The 14,098-nt window shown below is 48.2% G+C and overlaps 2 protein-coding genes across 2 annotated transcripts in view; one reads left to right on the top strand and one right to left on the bottom strand.

The window, feature by feature from the left end:
- The window catches only part of FBXO34 (F-box protein 34), a 10,306-nt gene extending 8,825 nt beyond the window's left edge, over positions 1-1,481 (top strand). Inside the window, exon 3 of the mRNA XM_026051487.1 lies at positions 17-1,481. Within this exon, the coding sequence (XP_025907272.1) occupies positions 17-891 (875 nt within the window). The 3' untranslated portion in view covers positions 892-1,481. The remainder of the gene's footprint in view (positions 1-16) is intronic.
- A 2,673-nt stretch (positions 1,482-4,154) lies between these two features.
- The window catches only part of ATG14 (autophagy related 14), a 15,687-nt gene continuing 5,743 nt past the window's right edge, over positions 4,155-14,098 (bottom strand). The window contains exons 3-10 of the mRNA XM_026051554.1: positions 13,964-14,039; positions 13,470-13,551; positions 9,953-10,190; positions 9,363-9,592; positions 8,796-8,913; positions 7,702-7,792; positions 7,519-7,604; positions 4,155-4,921 (exon numbers count right to left, since the gene is read on the bottom strand). Coding sequence (XP_025907339.1) covers positions 4,615-4,921; positions 7,519-7,604; positions 7,702-7,792; positions 8,796-8,913; positions 9,363-9,592; positions 9,953-10,190; positions 13,470-13,551; positions 13,964-14,039 — 1,228 coding nt within the window. The 3' untranslated portion in view covers positions 4,155-4,614. The remainder of the gene's footprint in view (positions 4,922-7,518; positions 7,605-7,701; positions 7,793-8,795; positions 8,914-9,362; positions 9,593-9,952; positions 10,191-13,469; positions 13,552-13,963; positions 14,040-14,098) is intronic.

The raw sequence follows: 14,098 nt of genomic DNA, 5'->3' as shown, positions 1-14,098 counted from the left end.
GCCGCGCCGGTGCCAGGCTCCGCGCAGGGCCGCGGCGAGGGGGCGGCCAAGGAGCCGGCCGCTCTCGCCAAGCAGCACCCGCACCCCGCTAGGAAGGAGCCCTTATGCATCAGCATAGCGGCCTGCAAGACTGAGAAAGGGTGCGGGAGGGAGAAGCTCTGGAACTCCAGCTCCGGCGAGGAGCCGCTCCCGGGGAGGCTGTTCTTCCTCCAGAGCGACCAACCTGCTGCCCAAGAGCCACAGGCGCTGAGGGAAGGCGGCCAGGAGAAGGCGGGAGCCGCCGCGCAGCGGGAGGACGCGCCGGGAGCCGGGCAGCCCCGCGGCGCCTCGGCAGAGCCGCTCGCCCTGCCCGCTCCTCCCGCGGACGGGGCTTTGCCGGGACTTGACGCCTCCTGCCTGAAGCGGCAGGTCTCGCACGACTTCCTGGAGACCAGGTTCAAAATCCAGCAGCTCCTGGAGCCGCAGCAGTACATGGCCTTCCTGCCCCACCACATCATCGTCAAGATCTTCGGCTTGCTGCCCACGCGGAGCCTCGTGGCCCTCAAATGCACCTGCTACTACTTCAAGTTCCTCATCGAGTACTACAACATCCGCCCGGCGGATTCCCGCTGGGTCCGCGACCCTCGCTACCGGGAGGACCCCTGCAAGCAGTGCAAGAAGAAGTACGTGAAGGGCGACGTGTCGCTGTGCCGCTGGCACCCCAAGCCCTACTGCCAGGCGCTGCCCTACGGGCCGGGCTACTGGATGTGCTGCCACCGCTCGCAGAAGGGCATCCCGGGCTGCAAGCTGGGCCTGCACGACAACCACTGGGTGCCCGCCTGCCACAGCTTCAACCGGGCGCTGCACAAGAAGCCGCGCGGAGCCGGCGCCGACRCGGAGGACGAGGGGTAAGGAGCGTCCGGAGCCGCCTCTGCCGCCCTGTGCTGTTTACAGTGTACATAGAGTGTTCTCACAGGGCCACCAAACTGCACATCCCCAAACACGAGAGCCTTGACCTGGTAGGGGAGAGCGAGCTTTTAGTCCACCTCTGTAAATAACACTATAAAACCCAGTTGTACATAGGGAGTCTCCAGCTGGCTGAGCAGCGTCCTCACTACAATGCAGCTACCGTGGTGTTGCAGCTAGAGGTGTGCGTGTGTGGTTTTAAGTGTCTCGTTTCCAAAAAATCTGTATATCCTGTATAATATATGAATGTTCCTGAGAGGAAACTCTAAAGAGGTAAAGGTCAACGTGGCTAAAGAACCTTCAAACAATTTAACTGGACAACCTTAAACCTAGACTAGAACAGATACATTTATAGTAGTGCGGCAGTGGATAAAAGGAGAGGAATATTATTGTATAGTCAGAATATAAAAAAAAAAAAAGTTCTTGTCTTCCTTATCCATGTTGTCTGGTTATTATATTTTTTTTTTACTGTAATAAAATGTGCATTCTAGATCTGCCTTATCTGACTTTCTTGTAAAACATATATATTTTTTTTTTGGCCCCGAAATAAAAACCACTGTAAAATGAGGCATAAAGGTGCCGCTGTAGTTCAGTCTCGAGTCTGCTTCCMTTGGGAAATCTGGTGGAAAAGGGAGGGAGGTGGGAAGCTCCTGGCTGGGCCACTYGCCCCTTCCCGCCTTTCCTTGTGCCGCAGGGTGATGTGGAGCTTTGCCGGAGCTGGGGCTCTGCAACAGGGCCCTGGGCTGGGAGCAGCAGCCGCAGAGGAAGGGATGGAAGCGACTGGAAGCGGGAAGAGCCGCCCGGGAGCTGCTGCTGCCMCCCTTGTGCCCAGGAACCGGGGCCTCCCGCTGCATCTCGGTGAGGAAGAGCAGGAAGAGGCTGCTCCCCCAGCCTGGAAAGCCTGAGCTGGAGGCGACAGAGCTTCCGCGTGGCCTGGGAAGATATTTTCCAAGGAGATAAGGGGCCGGTGAGGTCAGTTTTTAGAGCGGCGTGTGAGGCGCTGGTGGCCGGCGCTGAGCAAGGCCAGCGCTGGGGAAACGCTGCACTAAGAGCCCAGGAGGTCGCTCTGCTCCTCCCTGGGCAGCGCAGCCTCSATGGCTGTTTATTTATTTATTATTTATACATATTTTATTATTTATTGGGACCACCTTGCAACCAGGCGGCTGTACCTTCATTAACCACATCTGGCAACWCCAGAAAACCTGCCCCCCAGGAGCACATAGCCCAAATGTCACCCCCCTGCAAGCAATTTCTCACTTTCATATATATATTTTATAATCAATACTACATATTTCGCCCTGATGATGACGCTGAAGGTTAACTGCAACAGGACAGGAGGCTTTGGGCCTTCCTTCCCCAACAGGTTTAAAAACCAAAACACCCCGAAGCAACAACCATCAAATCCACAACCTTCAAAATTTTCTGTTAAAGGTTTATTGCAATAATACAATAAAATTTAGAAAAAAAACAACCCCACATTTGTGTTTAGTGACACCTAGTTTGGAAGCTGCAGCGCGAGGCCCGGCCGTGTYGCGGGTGCCACGAGGTTCAGCGCCGCGGCGCGGAGGCCCCTGCTGCTCAGCCGGCCACGGGCGCGCCCCCGGGACCCCTCTGACCCCCCAAAGTCTCGGCCCACGTTGAAATTCTCACATTTATTCCCTGCAATCTCCCTTTCCTGGCAGCTTTGAGCTGGCCAGCCTCAAATACCTAGAATTGCGGCTGCTCTTGCCCTCCCTCCCCCSCAAAAAGCAACTTAGAAAACTAACCCTGGCAATTGCACTCAAGTTTTGGACAAACACATTTTTTTTCCTTAGCTATGCATGTGCAAAACACCTTTTTTTTAAAAAAAAAAAACCACAATCTGTATTTTGTTACAAAAACACTTCTCCAAAGGGCCTGTCCCAATGCCTTTTAACACCCTTGCCCTGCCTTTGTGCACTTTGAGAATGTCCCATGGTTGCAAATAAATTACTTGGAAAACATGATGGTTTCAAAGTTAATATGGCTTGGAAAGGTATTATTTTTGCAAAGAAAATGAGAGTATGAAGCTGAATCCTGGCCTGACCTCTAAGGGTCTTACGTAGCGCAAAGGTGGCGATGAAAGAGCGACTGAGAGGTGCAAAAGGAGAGGAAAAATAAATGAAAAAAAGGTATTTAGATGGTGGGGGCCAGTGCGATGTAAACRGGGAGACAAAAAGCGCTGCGAGCTGCTAAGAGGCCAGTGTCAGGTACTGATGGGGCTGTCCCCGTATGGACCACGGCGGTGGAGGGGTCTGGGCTGTTCTCTCCGCTGTCCCCAAACGGACCCAACGGCTGGAGTTAGGCTGAAATAGTTATAGGACTGAAGATGTCCCCATCCTACAGCACGTGCGCCGTGAGCGTGGAGGTAGGGGTCTTTGGTTTGGAAGAAAGCAAGAAAATGACTGATACCAAAGCCCCAGGGGCCAAGCGGGGGAGCCGGGAGACGCAGTATCCTAGGGCTGGAAAAGCACAGGGAAGAGAGGCAGGAATCTCCCCTTGTGGAGGGGAGCATGAGCTTGGCCCATGGGGAAGGAAAAGGTTGCGCCTGTAAAATTTAACGTGGACGCTGGGAGCCTCCCTGGGCAAACCYGTTAAGGAAAACACAGGGAAAGGCCAAGGAAGCGGAGCGACACCGGGAAGCGGAGCAGTACCGCGGACTGCTCTGCACAGAAACCAAACCAGCTGCTTGGCCTTAGGTACCAAAACCACCCAGCAGGAACGTAGAAGAGGAGAGGGTTTAAAACGCACGTAGCGTGGAGAGCAAGCGACTTGGTTAAACKAACCTGAACTGAGGCTTTGCAATCGCAAGAAGCGGCAACGTGGTGTTGCAGCTGATGAGTATTATTGCACCAACGCACTCCTCCGGTGGCGGCGTCAAGCGTGGGTCTAGCTGGGAGAACGTCCAGTGTTTCTTTGGTGTGTGGTATTGAGGAAAGAGCCTGCGTGTGCTCTGCGCAGCACAACATGGAACTTCTAGACTGCTGAGCAGTGGAAACAGCATGAAAGAAACCAGTTTGCTGCAAAACTGGGTTAAGATCCACCACCAAATTAAAACAAGAGCGAGCTGCTGTGTGAATTCCTGTCCATGCTGATTCTTTGTATTAAAAATATGGCAACGGAGATTAGAAAACATGTTAAAAATGCATMATTTTCATATCCCGAATGAAAAAAGAATTTAGAAATATGCACTTGTGCATTATGTGAGACAGATTTAAAACACACACAAACAAAAACTCTGTAAGGAGTTAGGAAAATGTGAACTGCATTTGCACCACACTGTCCAGGCTGCAGCAGCAGCCCTCTTCCCGCACTCCTCCTGATCCAAGTTCTCCCAAACGTGTCCCTTCGAATGCGGAGCTGGAGGCTGCTGGGTCCTTTCCCTTTGACACTCAACAACGCAGACAGGACCAAGACACACAAGTGCCGTCACGGAACCGGCCAGAAGAACGGAGCTAACTACCCTACAAAACGGTACCGTCACAGTCATCTTGGGTAAATAAAAAGGTTTTTCTCCGGTTTACAAAAAATCCAAGTCTGCCCTTTCCTTTGTCCCAGGCACTACTTAACCGAATACGTAAGGTTAACTACAGTGTTGTCGGGGTGCAGGGGGGTTCCTCGCGCAGATCCGGGCTCCTCTTGCCGCGCGCATCAGCGGTGCCCGGTGTAGGCCTTGAACCAGGAGGTGACGGAGGCGGCGGCCGAGGAGATCATGCCGCCGGCGCTGCTGCTGGCGATGGGCTGCGAGGCCTGCGTGCTCTGGCTCTGCAGCAGCTCCGCCTGCTGCGAGGGGATGTCGCAGAAGCGCGGGCTCGGCAGGTTCTCCCAGTCCGTGCCCAGGTCCGTCTCCTCGTCGCTCACGCGCTCGTCGCCGCTCTCGTCCGTCTCGCCGGCCGCGCTGGGATCCACGAACTCCATGGAGTCCTCGAGGTCGGCGCTGATCTCGAAGGGGCCGGACCTGCGAGCGGGGACACGGGGGCGGTCAGGGCAGCCCTGGGGCAACACGAGGCCGCCAGCCCCTGCGCCGGCTGCGAGGAGAATTCCCAACCGCAGGGAGAGCCCGCGGCGGCCAYGGAGACGCGAGGCCCAGGAAGGAGCCGCTGCCAAGCGGAGGGGCGGGAGAGCTGCTCTCCTGTGGCACACGGACACACTCGCCACGATGATAACTAATTAATAATTAATTTTAAAATAAATAATAAATAAATAATCAGTTAATTAGATAATGGAAACCCTGCTCTGATGGGGAACAGCTCTCATTTTCAACCCGGAGCCGAGGGTCCGTGTGCCAGGGCAGGGTGCAGGCGCCAGCCTGGGGCGCCGCGCTGCCAAAGGCGTTTCTTCGTGGTGAGGGTGGTCAAACAGCGCAGGGGTGCCCGGGGAGGCTGCAGTTGCCAGCGCTGCCGATGCTCAGGTCATGCTGAGAGCGGCTCCGGGGCTCCCGCTGCTCCCGGCCGCGCGGGGCCTCTGCTGCYGCTGCCTGGCGGGAGAGGCCACGGCAGCCGCTGCCTGAACCCCAGCATGGCCRAGGTTGGAAGGGATCCCTAGGGATCCCCCAGCGCAGCCCCTGCTCCAGCAGGGACACCCAGAGCACGGGGCACCCGGGCGCATCCMGGCGCCTTGGGAAGATCTGCAGAGCAGGAGCCTCCGCAGCCTCCCTGGGCAGCCTGGGCCAGGGCTCGGGCACCCTCACACCAAACAAGTTCTTCCTCGCGGCCACACGGAGCTGCCTGGGAAGGCTCTACTGAGCATCTGCAAACAGCCATCCATAACCCACAGTGAGAGAACGGCAGGTTTTTAGACTCCGTGAAAGGTTCCTCTCCTACAGCAAGCAGAGTTCATTCCAAACCACAAGGCTCCTACAGATGAAACAAGAACTTACCATGGTAAAAAGTTTGGAGAAGAAGCCTGAAGCAGACGTTTAGGACAGAAAATTTTAGCTCCAAACAACAAGAGCTTGGTAATACTCCATGTATCTGAAAGGAGGAGCTTGTGAAGGAAACTATCAGGCAGCTACAAACCCCGATACTTGGAGTGAAATAAAGACAGCTGCTTGCTGCAAACTTTGCAGGCAGTTGGGAAATTCAAGGTGAACACTCCTCCTTCCTAACGCCTAAAGGAATGGGAGTGCTGCCTCCTGGCAAAGCCTGTGGCTTAACAGGGCAACATCAGAAGCGAGTCACCGGGTTTAAGGCCAGAAGGGACCATGAGATCACCTGCTGTGACCTCCTGCATAACCAAGGTCATTAAATTCCACCCAGTTCCCCCTGTGCTGAGCCCGGGAACTTCTGCCTGATGCGAGCAGCCGTTCCTGATCCTCATGGAGCCCTGACGGGAGCCATCGGGAAGTGGAGCATCTCCTGCTTCGTTCTGCAGGGAATGGATCTGTGTAACCAGCACGTGCCTCAGCTCCACTTGGCTCAGACTCTTCATCTCCAATAGTGTTCACATCAGACCAAGATGCCGCTCTGCAGCCTGCATTTTGTCCCCATGAAGGTGGGCACTCATCTTTCAAACTCTGAGCTAAAAGTGTTCGAAAACGGTTACACTATTTCCCTCCCGGGCAGGTATTTTCCCCAGTGATGTTTTACTCTTTCCTATAACCTCTTCTCTTGCTCCCTGGACCCTTCTGATGCATGTGAAGCTTGGTCACAGCCAGACACTGAAGCAAATCCACTGTGGCACTTAGCTCCTTCACAGTAACCACTTTCCTGAATATAATTCTCCATTCTCCAGCAATTCCCGCAGTTCCCTTGTTTTCAGATGAGCAGTGGCAAGCACTTCTACTCCCAAAGTGAGCTATGTTAGATGGTTTTGTCTCCCCTTGCCTTTGGTTCAAACTAGTCGGGATAAAAGCAAAGAGAGCAGCAAAGGTTCCGGGAGACCTCAAGTCCGTTCACCTTAGTGGCACTGCAGGCTTTTCAATAAAGGCAGGAACTGTGCATTTGAACAAGGGCAAACAGCAAATGTCAGAACATGTGTGAGGGCGGAATAAAGCGGCTGTCAGATTAAACTAACATTTGTAGAGCGGCCAAGGCACATGTGGCTGGGGGCTGGACTACGCCAAGAGGAAAGCAATGCTGTTACCTTCTTTATACTTCAGTTGTAAAAAAAAGAAATAATTATTAAACCTGGTGCATGCAGCCTGCAGTAGCAATGTTCTTTACTTTGCTTACTAACCTAACAGAAATGTTGTCTTTACTCTTAATTTACATAAAAATTAGTATCACTTGAAGACTGGACTTATGTCTACGGGGCTCACTGATCGGAGGTATTCCCTGAAAACCTTACCCAGTGTTCGTGTCAGGATTTATACTACCGACTTCTTAGATATTTACATATAATTAGATATCTATATGTAATTTCATACTAAAACCCCTCTATATTTTCTACCCTCCCCTGACTTATTGCATCCACCCTGATATCTGATTTGCTGATTGAGGACTCACCCACAGAAGCAGCAAAAGGGGAGAATTTCTCCCACGGACAAGAAGGCAAATGCATAATTCCAAAGGCAATTCAATCACAGGAGCATCAAATTGATACTGCTCTTCTTACCTGCCCAAGTTCTCGGTGTCTGGGCTGACCAGGTACATGAGGTTCCTGAGCGTATGCAGTGGGTGCAACAGATCTAAATTCACATGCTACAAGAAAAAGACATCTTCAGTTACTGGAGGAAACCTGCAGTCAATGTAGGTATTTTAGAAGCTATTTAAAGCATCCAAATGTGCTCCAGCCTACCTGGGAGAAACAGAGGTGAAGGATATTGGCATTCAGCTTCTTCACTGCCCGCATGAACCTGTGTCTGCTGAGATTCTCCCCGCAGAACTCGCTGTTGGAAGAGCACAGGGACACACAGAGCAGAACACTGTGAAAAGGCACTGGCAGCAGGCATCAGTATCCTGTGCTCTGGCTTCTTAACATATCAGGTAGTAAGTATTCTCGCAGGGAATTTAAATTGTACAGCAGTTTTAGTGTGCTTGGGAGATCATGATTTTTCACCTTGCAAGACTGTTAGCATCTTCCCAACAAGCCCTGCTTGCCCTGGTATCAACTAGAGCCAGCAGGGCAAGCGATGTGCACAGGGAGCAGACGCAGAAGGGTCTGCTGCACCCGAACCACTTTGGCCCTCCTTTTAAATTTCAGTTCACATCCTGCTCCAAACCCCTTCCTTCTGCAAAAAAATGAACACTGAGAAAAACTACAGTGATCCCACACAACTTTTATGCCCTTGCTTAGGCAGCCACTGCTTTAAACACTTCAAGAATCTCGGCAGCAGAACCGAGGTCCCTGCTTCTGCACAGATCCCACCTGCAGGATGCACTCCCAGATGCCTGGCAAGTCACTATGTTCCTCACTRGTGCTCTATCCCAAAGAAAATTACATTGCTGTCATATTATGAAGCCCTGTCCTACAGCTCTTCGTGATTCCTATTAGATCATACATGTAGTGCAGCTATTCAACATGACTCAGAGTTGCCAAATGGGGCTGGAATTTTGTAAAACACAGTAGGGTCTCATAAAATGAGAAGTGCTATCCATGCAGTCATATTTCATTCCCAATTTGAGGAGGCTGAATATGTCTATTAATAAGTCGTCATTCTGAATGATGGCACTTGCTGTAGGCTCTCAGGAGGTAAAAAGGAAGGAGGGACTATTAGCTGTGATCTAAAACTCTCCTGGCCCTCCCTCCCAAAATTAGACAGCACAGAAWGCCATGAGCCATCAACCATTACCATAAAAGCTGTTCCAAATAATGACATGTTCACAAAACCAAATCAGCATCAGTCAAAACTGGTCCCTGATTCATCTTCGTAGAGGCTTGCAATTACTTGCCTGTTACAGAGCTTCTTCGGAAGATTTACATCAAGGATGAGAGACAAAGTGTTAACGAGCTGAGTTGCATAGCACAATGCAGCACTGATGGTATAAGCAGGGTTATTATGTTCCATATCTAAAAGAAATAAAAGCAGCACGAAAGTCTCATTTTACATGAAGCTTCAGTGGGTGTGCTAATGTGTTACTGAAGTCTACTCTGGAAAATGGAATTTGTCAGTATTGAGAATTGCCTGAATCCAGTAACCGTTTACASTTAAGTCTGTCAGGAGCAGGAGTAAATAGTAATTCTTGGAACTCCTGTTAAATCTATGGCACGTGAACCATGTCAAAGCTGCCAATAATTGACTTTATTTCTCTATTACATTGCTCCGATGAGCATTTCCTGCAAAAAAGGTTTCAAAGGGACTGACCTCTTTCTTGGCACTRTATTTCTAACTCAGGTTCCTCCAGCTGAGGACAAATGGATTGAGCTGCCAGTCCACTGTGCCTTCTGCTTGGCATCCATACCACACGTTACACAYCTTCTGGAATACCCCATGTGCCTAACGAGAGCTTGCTTCTTACCTGGTCCTTGTGTAGTTTTCTTCTCTTCCACCCAGTTGTAATAAGCTGAATAATCTCCATTATTAGGAAGGGTTATCCAAGGCCCTGTGATACCGATGCTGGTGTCCCCGTTATGGTCATCACACACCCATCGTCCGGAGAGATAAGTGGTTCTCCTGGCTTCCGCGAGCTTGCTCACAGTGCTAGAGGTCATCGCATTGTCGCTCTCGGAAGACACATCTGCAGGATCTCTGTGGCACCCAAAGAATCACAGGGTTTTAAAAGAAGCTTTAAAATTATAATCAGCAATGTACTTGGTTAGGCTTCACAGAGAAGGAAACACTTGCACAAACACTCCTGCGAAATTCCTTGTTATTTTACCTAGTTTTGGGATTCATTATGTATTTTAGGAGAGTTTAATGTTGGACACATGTCTCAGATTGCCCAGTGGGGAGGAACAAGTCCCTCCTATTCCGGAGCTGTCTTTGCAAAGGATGCCTTAGGGAAATACCTCCTCCTCTCCATAGACACTAAGGGAGCCAGAGTATCTAGCTTAGACTCACTTGGCTCAAGCTAAGCCACATGAGACCAAAATGACAAACCTTCYGTACCTCATGCTTGTCTTTACTTCTTCAATGGGAAATATGACTGARGTCAGCTCCAGGATGTGTGTCCGGCGAAGATTCGCCAGATGCTCATGCTGGATTTTCAAGTCATAGGTTTTCTTCTCCACCAAGTCTCCCAACCTGTGGTTATGCCTCTGGATCTTCTCTTTCTTCTCCTGATGCCGCTGAGCCCTGCGATAATGCTTCTGGTTCTCCTCTTTAATCCTCAGAAGTCCCTCTGCATCTGTGAAAACAGCGGCAGATGTTAGGCTTGAGAGAGGAGCTGGGATGCACTTGTGTCAAGCTTGAGAAAAGCTTTGATAACATACATAGAAAATGATGTTCAGCAGCTTAATAAAAAAAAACCCTGCTTCACTACTGAGAGTTTCCAACTGCTAAATGATCCAATCTTTTGGAAGATCTACAAAGAGATTGAAATGGGGATTAGTTTTTCAATATTTCTATGCATCTGCTTTTGGATTCGAAGCAGAAAAGCCAAGATTTCATAGTTTAATTAAACTTCTGGGATAATCATCATAACAGAAATAGCTTGAATTCACATGGCTGTGTGATCTTGACCAGAGAGAYACGCATTGCTTGCAGCCCAAATCAATGCAGACAGCATCTCAATCCACAATTCCTGGCATCCCTGACTTTTTTTAGCCTCTGTTACTTGGGCTTTGCAGTCACGTATGTGCCCTTAAAGCACCTGGATCCCAACCACACACCTTCTTATTGCCACGAGGGAATGCCCACCGCCTCCCTTCCCAGTCACAAAACGACAACCACGCTCCTGCACTGAGAGTCCTCTGCTGACAGCAACTGCCTGAACTGAMCCCATGCACGAGACGTACAAAAAAATACCCTTCACGAGCACCTGYTGAATTGTCTATTAATAAGACACTGCAGTAAAGCTCCCACAAGCATGGGGTACTGGATGGATTAACCATCTCTGTTTCAAAAGCATAGAAAAATAATTCTCATGCAGCCCAAAAACAGGTCTAGAAATCTTTACGTGCTCTAGATTGAATGAGAGTCCCAATCTACTGGCCAGCCCATCTCAGGTTTTGGGATAGAAGAGAAAAAGTGTCAGGCAGGTTCCATTTCACCAAGACAGACTATTCGCTTTCCTGTAATCAGAAAGGGAAGYACTGGGCCCTGACACTGTTTTACTGATAAATTTTGATTGCAAGGCACATACGAGACCAGAACTGCAATAAGGATGCTCCGTGGCATCTGCTACTGAAAGAAGCTACRTTTTATGCTATTAAAGAGACAATCAAGAAAACATCTAAGGAACCGCAGTTGCTCCAACCAACATATTTAGTCAGTTGGATTTCACAAAATGAGAGCACAAAACATAAAGGCTATATCTGAAGAATAGGATCCATGGGTCATTCTCTGTCAGAGCTGGATTTTGGGAAAAGGTGATTAAATTCTTCCAAGTCACGCTGATTTCCTCTTGTCCTTTCTTCACTGGCTAAAGAGGCAATGAGTATCCCCTTCATAATAATCTTTTACCTACTGAAAAGATGCTTTTCCTCAGTTTCCTCTTTTCTAAATCAACCAAACATCAATTTTCTTAACCCATCCCTGCTTTTTACTCCTAGCATTTTCTTCTAGAAAATACTCCCAAGTGTTTTCTATCTCCAGTTGACTAAGATCTTTCTTAAATCACTCCGACTGGGCTCCAGACTCCCCCTGCAGCACCACCAATGCCAGGCACAGCAGGACGAGTGCGTCTATATTAGATGCAATGCTTGTGTTAGCACAGCTCAAAGAGGTCTGCTCCCTTCTGCAGCGGTTGGATTGATAATTTATATTTCATTTGCGACTGTGCAGATCCCTTCCTTTCAAATCTTCCCACCTTTTTTCCACTTGGTGTTTATATATGTTTCTCTTTCCTAAACAAGCTGCACTAAACTTCGCTGTTTACAGATCATTCTGTCAATTTTTCTGCGCGAGTCTGAATTCGATTCTGCTGTTATGGAAAATCCTGGACAAAGTTGGGCCAAGGACAAGTCCCCGCTGAGCTCCACCTGTCCCACCTCTTCAGTTTGACAAGAATCACCACCCTTTGAACGCAGCCTTCCTATACGTGTGTCAGCCTTGCAGGGATTGCATCCAGAGCCTATTTCTTTGCTCGCCTGGGAGGCAGCTTTGGGCAGTCCCAAGGCAATATATRCTGCACCTTCTGCTTCTTCCTCTTCAATAGACCACTTGATCCCTAGAGAAGGGGACTGTTGTGGCAAGACCTATTCTTAACAGACAGTAATATTTATTTTTAACTACATTAACTTCTAAGTTAATCACAGCTTTATATTAGGATGACTGAGTCATTAGTTTAAGGGTCTCCCTTCCTCCAGCCTTTGGAAGAGATGCTGCTCTCACCCCRTTTCCTGGGACAGCCTCTTTCCCTCAGGAGATCAAGTGTTCCACAGACCACTTCAGCTTGCTCCTTAAGCACTCTAAGGTTAATCTTATAAGGACCTGCTGACATAATCAAAATAATATTTAACTGGCTGTTTTCTTTCCTTGGCCTGCAGTYCTCTCACCATGTAAAATTCAGTCTGGTTAAACACTTGATCACATTTTCTTTGGGTGAAAATGAAGCAAAGAAAGCACTGAGTATTTTCAGAGTTCTCTGCATTAACTGTTATTTTCTGTCTTTTCTGTCAACTAGCAGGTTCACCCATTCCTTCACCTTGCTCTTATTATCTATTTCTTGTTACTATCCATGCTGCTCATTAACTGAACATTACTTTGCTCCTCAACCTTTCTCATGATAAAGCTGCAAGCCTGTGCTATTCCTTTACAAACAATCTCATTCATATGCCTGTGCTTCCACTCTTTGTATGACTTCTCCTGAAATTCAAGTCATTTAAATGCCTCCAATTCAGGCAGTATGTGCCTTAACACATTCCTTATCTTCCCTTTGTGTGCAGCTTGTAAGGAGTGCTGCATATTCTCTTCTGAAGGATGACACTACAAATCTCTCATGTGTGTAAAATATTTACTGAGTTTCAAACTGAAGCTGCTGAGTGACAGCAGCTCTCCAGCCTGTGCCATATTTCAGTGACAGTCTTGCTGAAGGAGGGTTTTAGGGTTTCTACAAAGGYGTGGGTTAAAACGCATCAGTTACAYGGAATTCCTACTAACTGCAGAGCTGTTACTCCTCTTTATCAAAAGGAAACGTTCAGAAACACCAAAGAAAACCAACTGCAGAAACAAAGCTGCAGTCACAGGCTGCTAAGCATTTACTTTTTAAACTGTTGCAAAATGATCRTCTTTCAACTGAATAACATATATATTGCTTGTTAATTAGAACCCAAGCATAAATGACTAAAATCTCTCGCTGATTTGCCTGCAAACTTTTTCAAGAAATGACAGTTTGGAAACTCATCATTTTTTAAACTAACATTCAAATCATTTTTTAAACTACCATTCAAATGCACATCAATAGATATTTCACTCTYCAAGGCACAGAGGTTTTACATACCACAAAAGCCCAAGTATTACTCACGTCTTGTCATTTCATCATTTTCTTTGCAAATGGTCTGTTTCAACTGCTCAATCCTCATCTTGCAAGACATTATTTTCCATCTCTGAAAAAGAATGTTCAGCAATTCTAGGGTACAAATGATTTCAAACACACTGGTTAATGATTAACAGCAAAGCCAGCAGCTATAGTGCAGCAGTAGCAAATTGTTCTTAATTGGATCAGGCCAATAAATAAATAGTTCACATAATGCGCTGTGCATGGGTGAATGCCACAAATAAACTTACTGAATGCTTACTACAAAGTCAGGTAAAATAAAAAGTTACTGAGAAAATATCCAATAAATAAAACATATTGGTGATGWGGAGCACTCTGCTTGTAGAACCCAATCTCAGTTTTGCTTACATTGGGTTTTTTGGTAAAGCAATACAATGCCCCAAAGGTAAAATGTAAATTTAATCTACAAGGTCTAGGAATTCAGAGATTCTTAAAATGTTGCAGTGCTTTGAATAACTCACCAGCTGATCAGTTATCTCTTTCCCTTCCATGGCCTTCAAAACACTAGAGGAAGAAACATAACTGAAAGTTATCTGACTATCTGGATTATATGGATGTGCAACAACAGTGCATTATAGTGCCTTTTTTTTTTTTTT

Source organism: Nothoprocta perdicaria, unplaced genomic scaffold (genome assembly GCF_003342845.1).
Source record: "Nothoprocta perdicaria isolate Ctin4 unplaced genomic scaffold, notPer1 scaffold_76, whole genome shotgun sequence".
Classification (NCBI taxonomy): Eukaryota; Metazoa; Chordata; class Aves; order Tinamiformes; family Tinamidae; genus Nothoprocta; species Nothoprocta perdicaria.
This window is presented reverse-complemented; position numbering and strand designations above follow the sequence as displayed.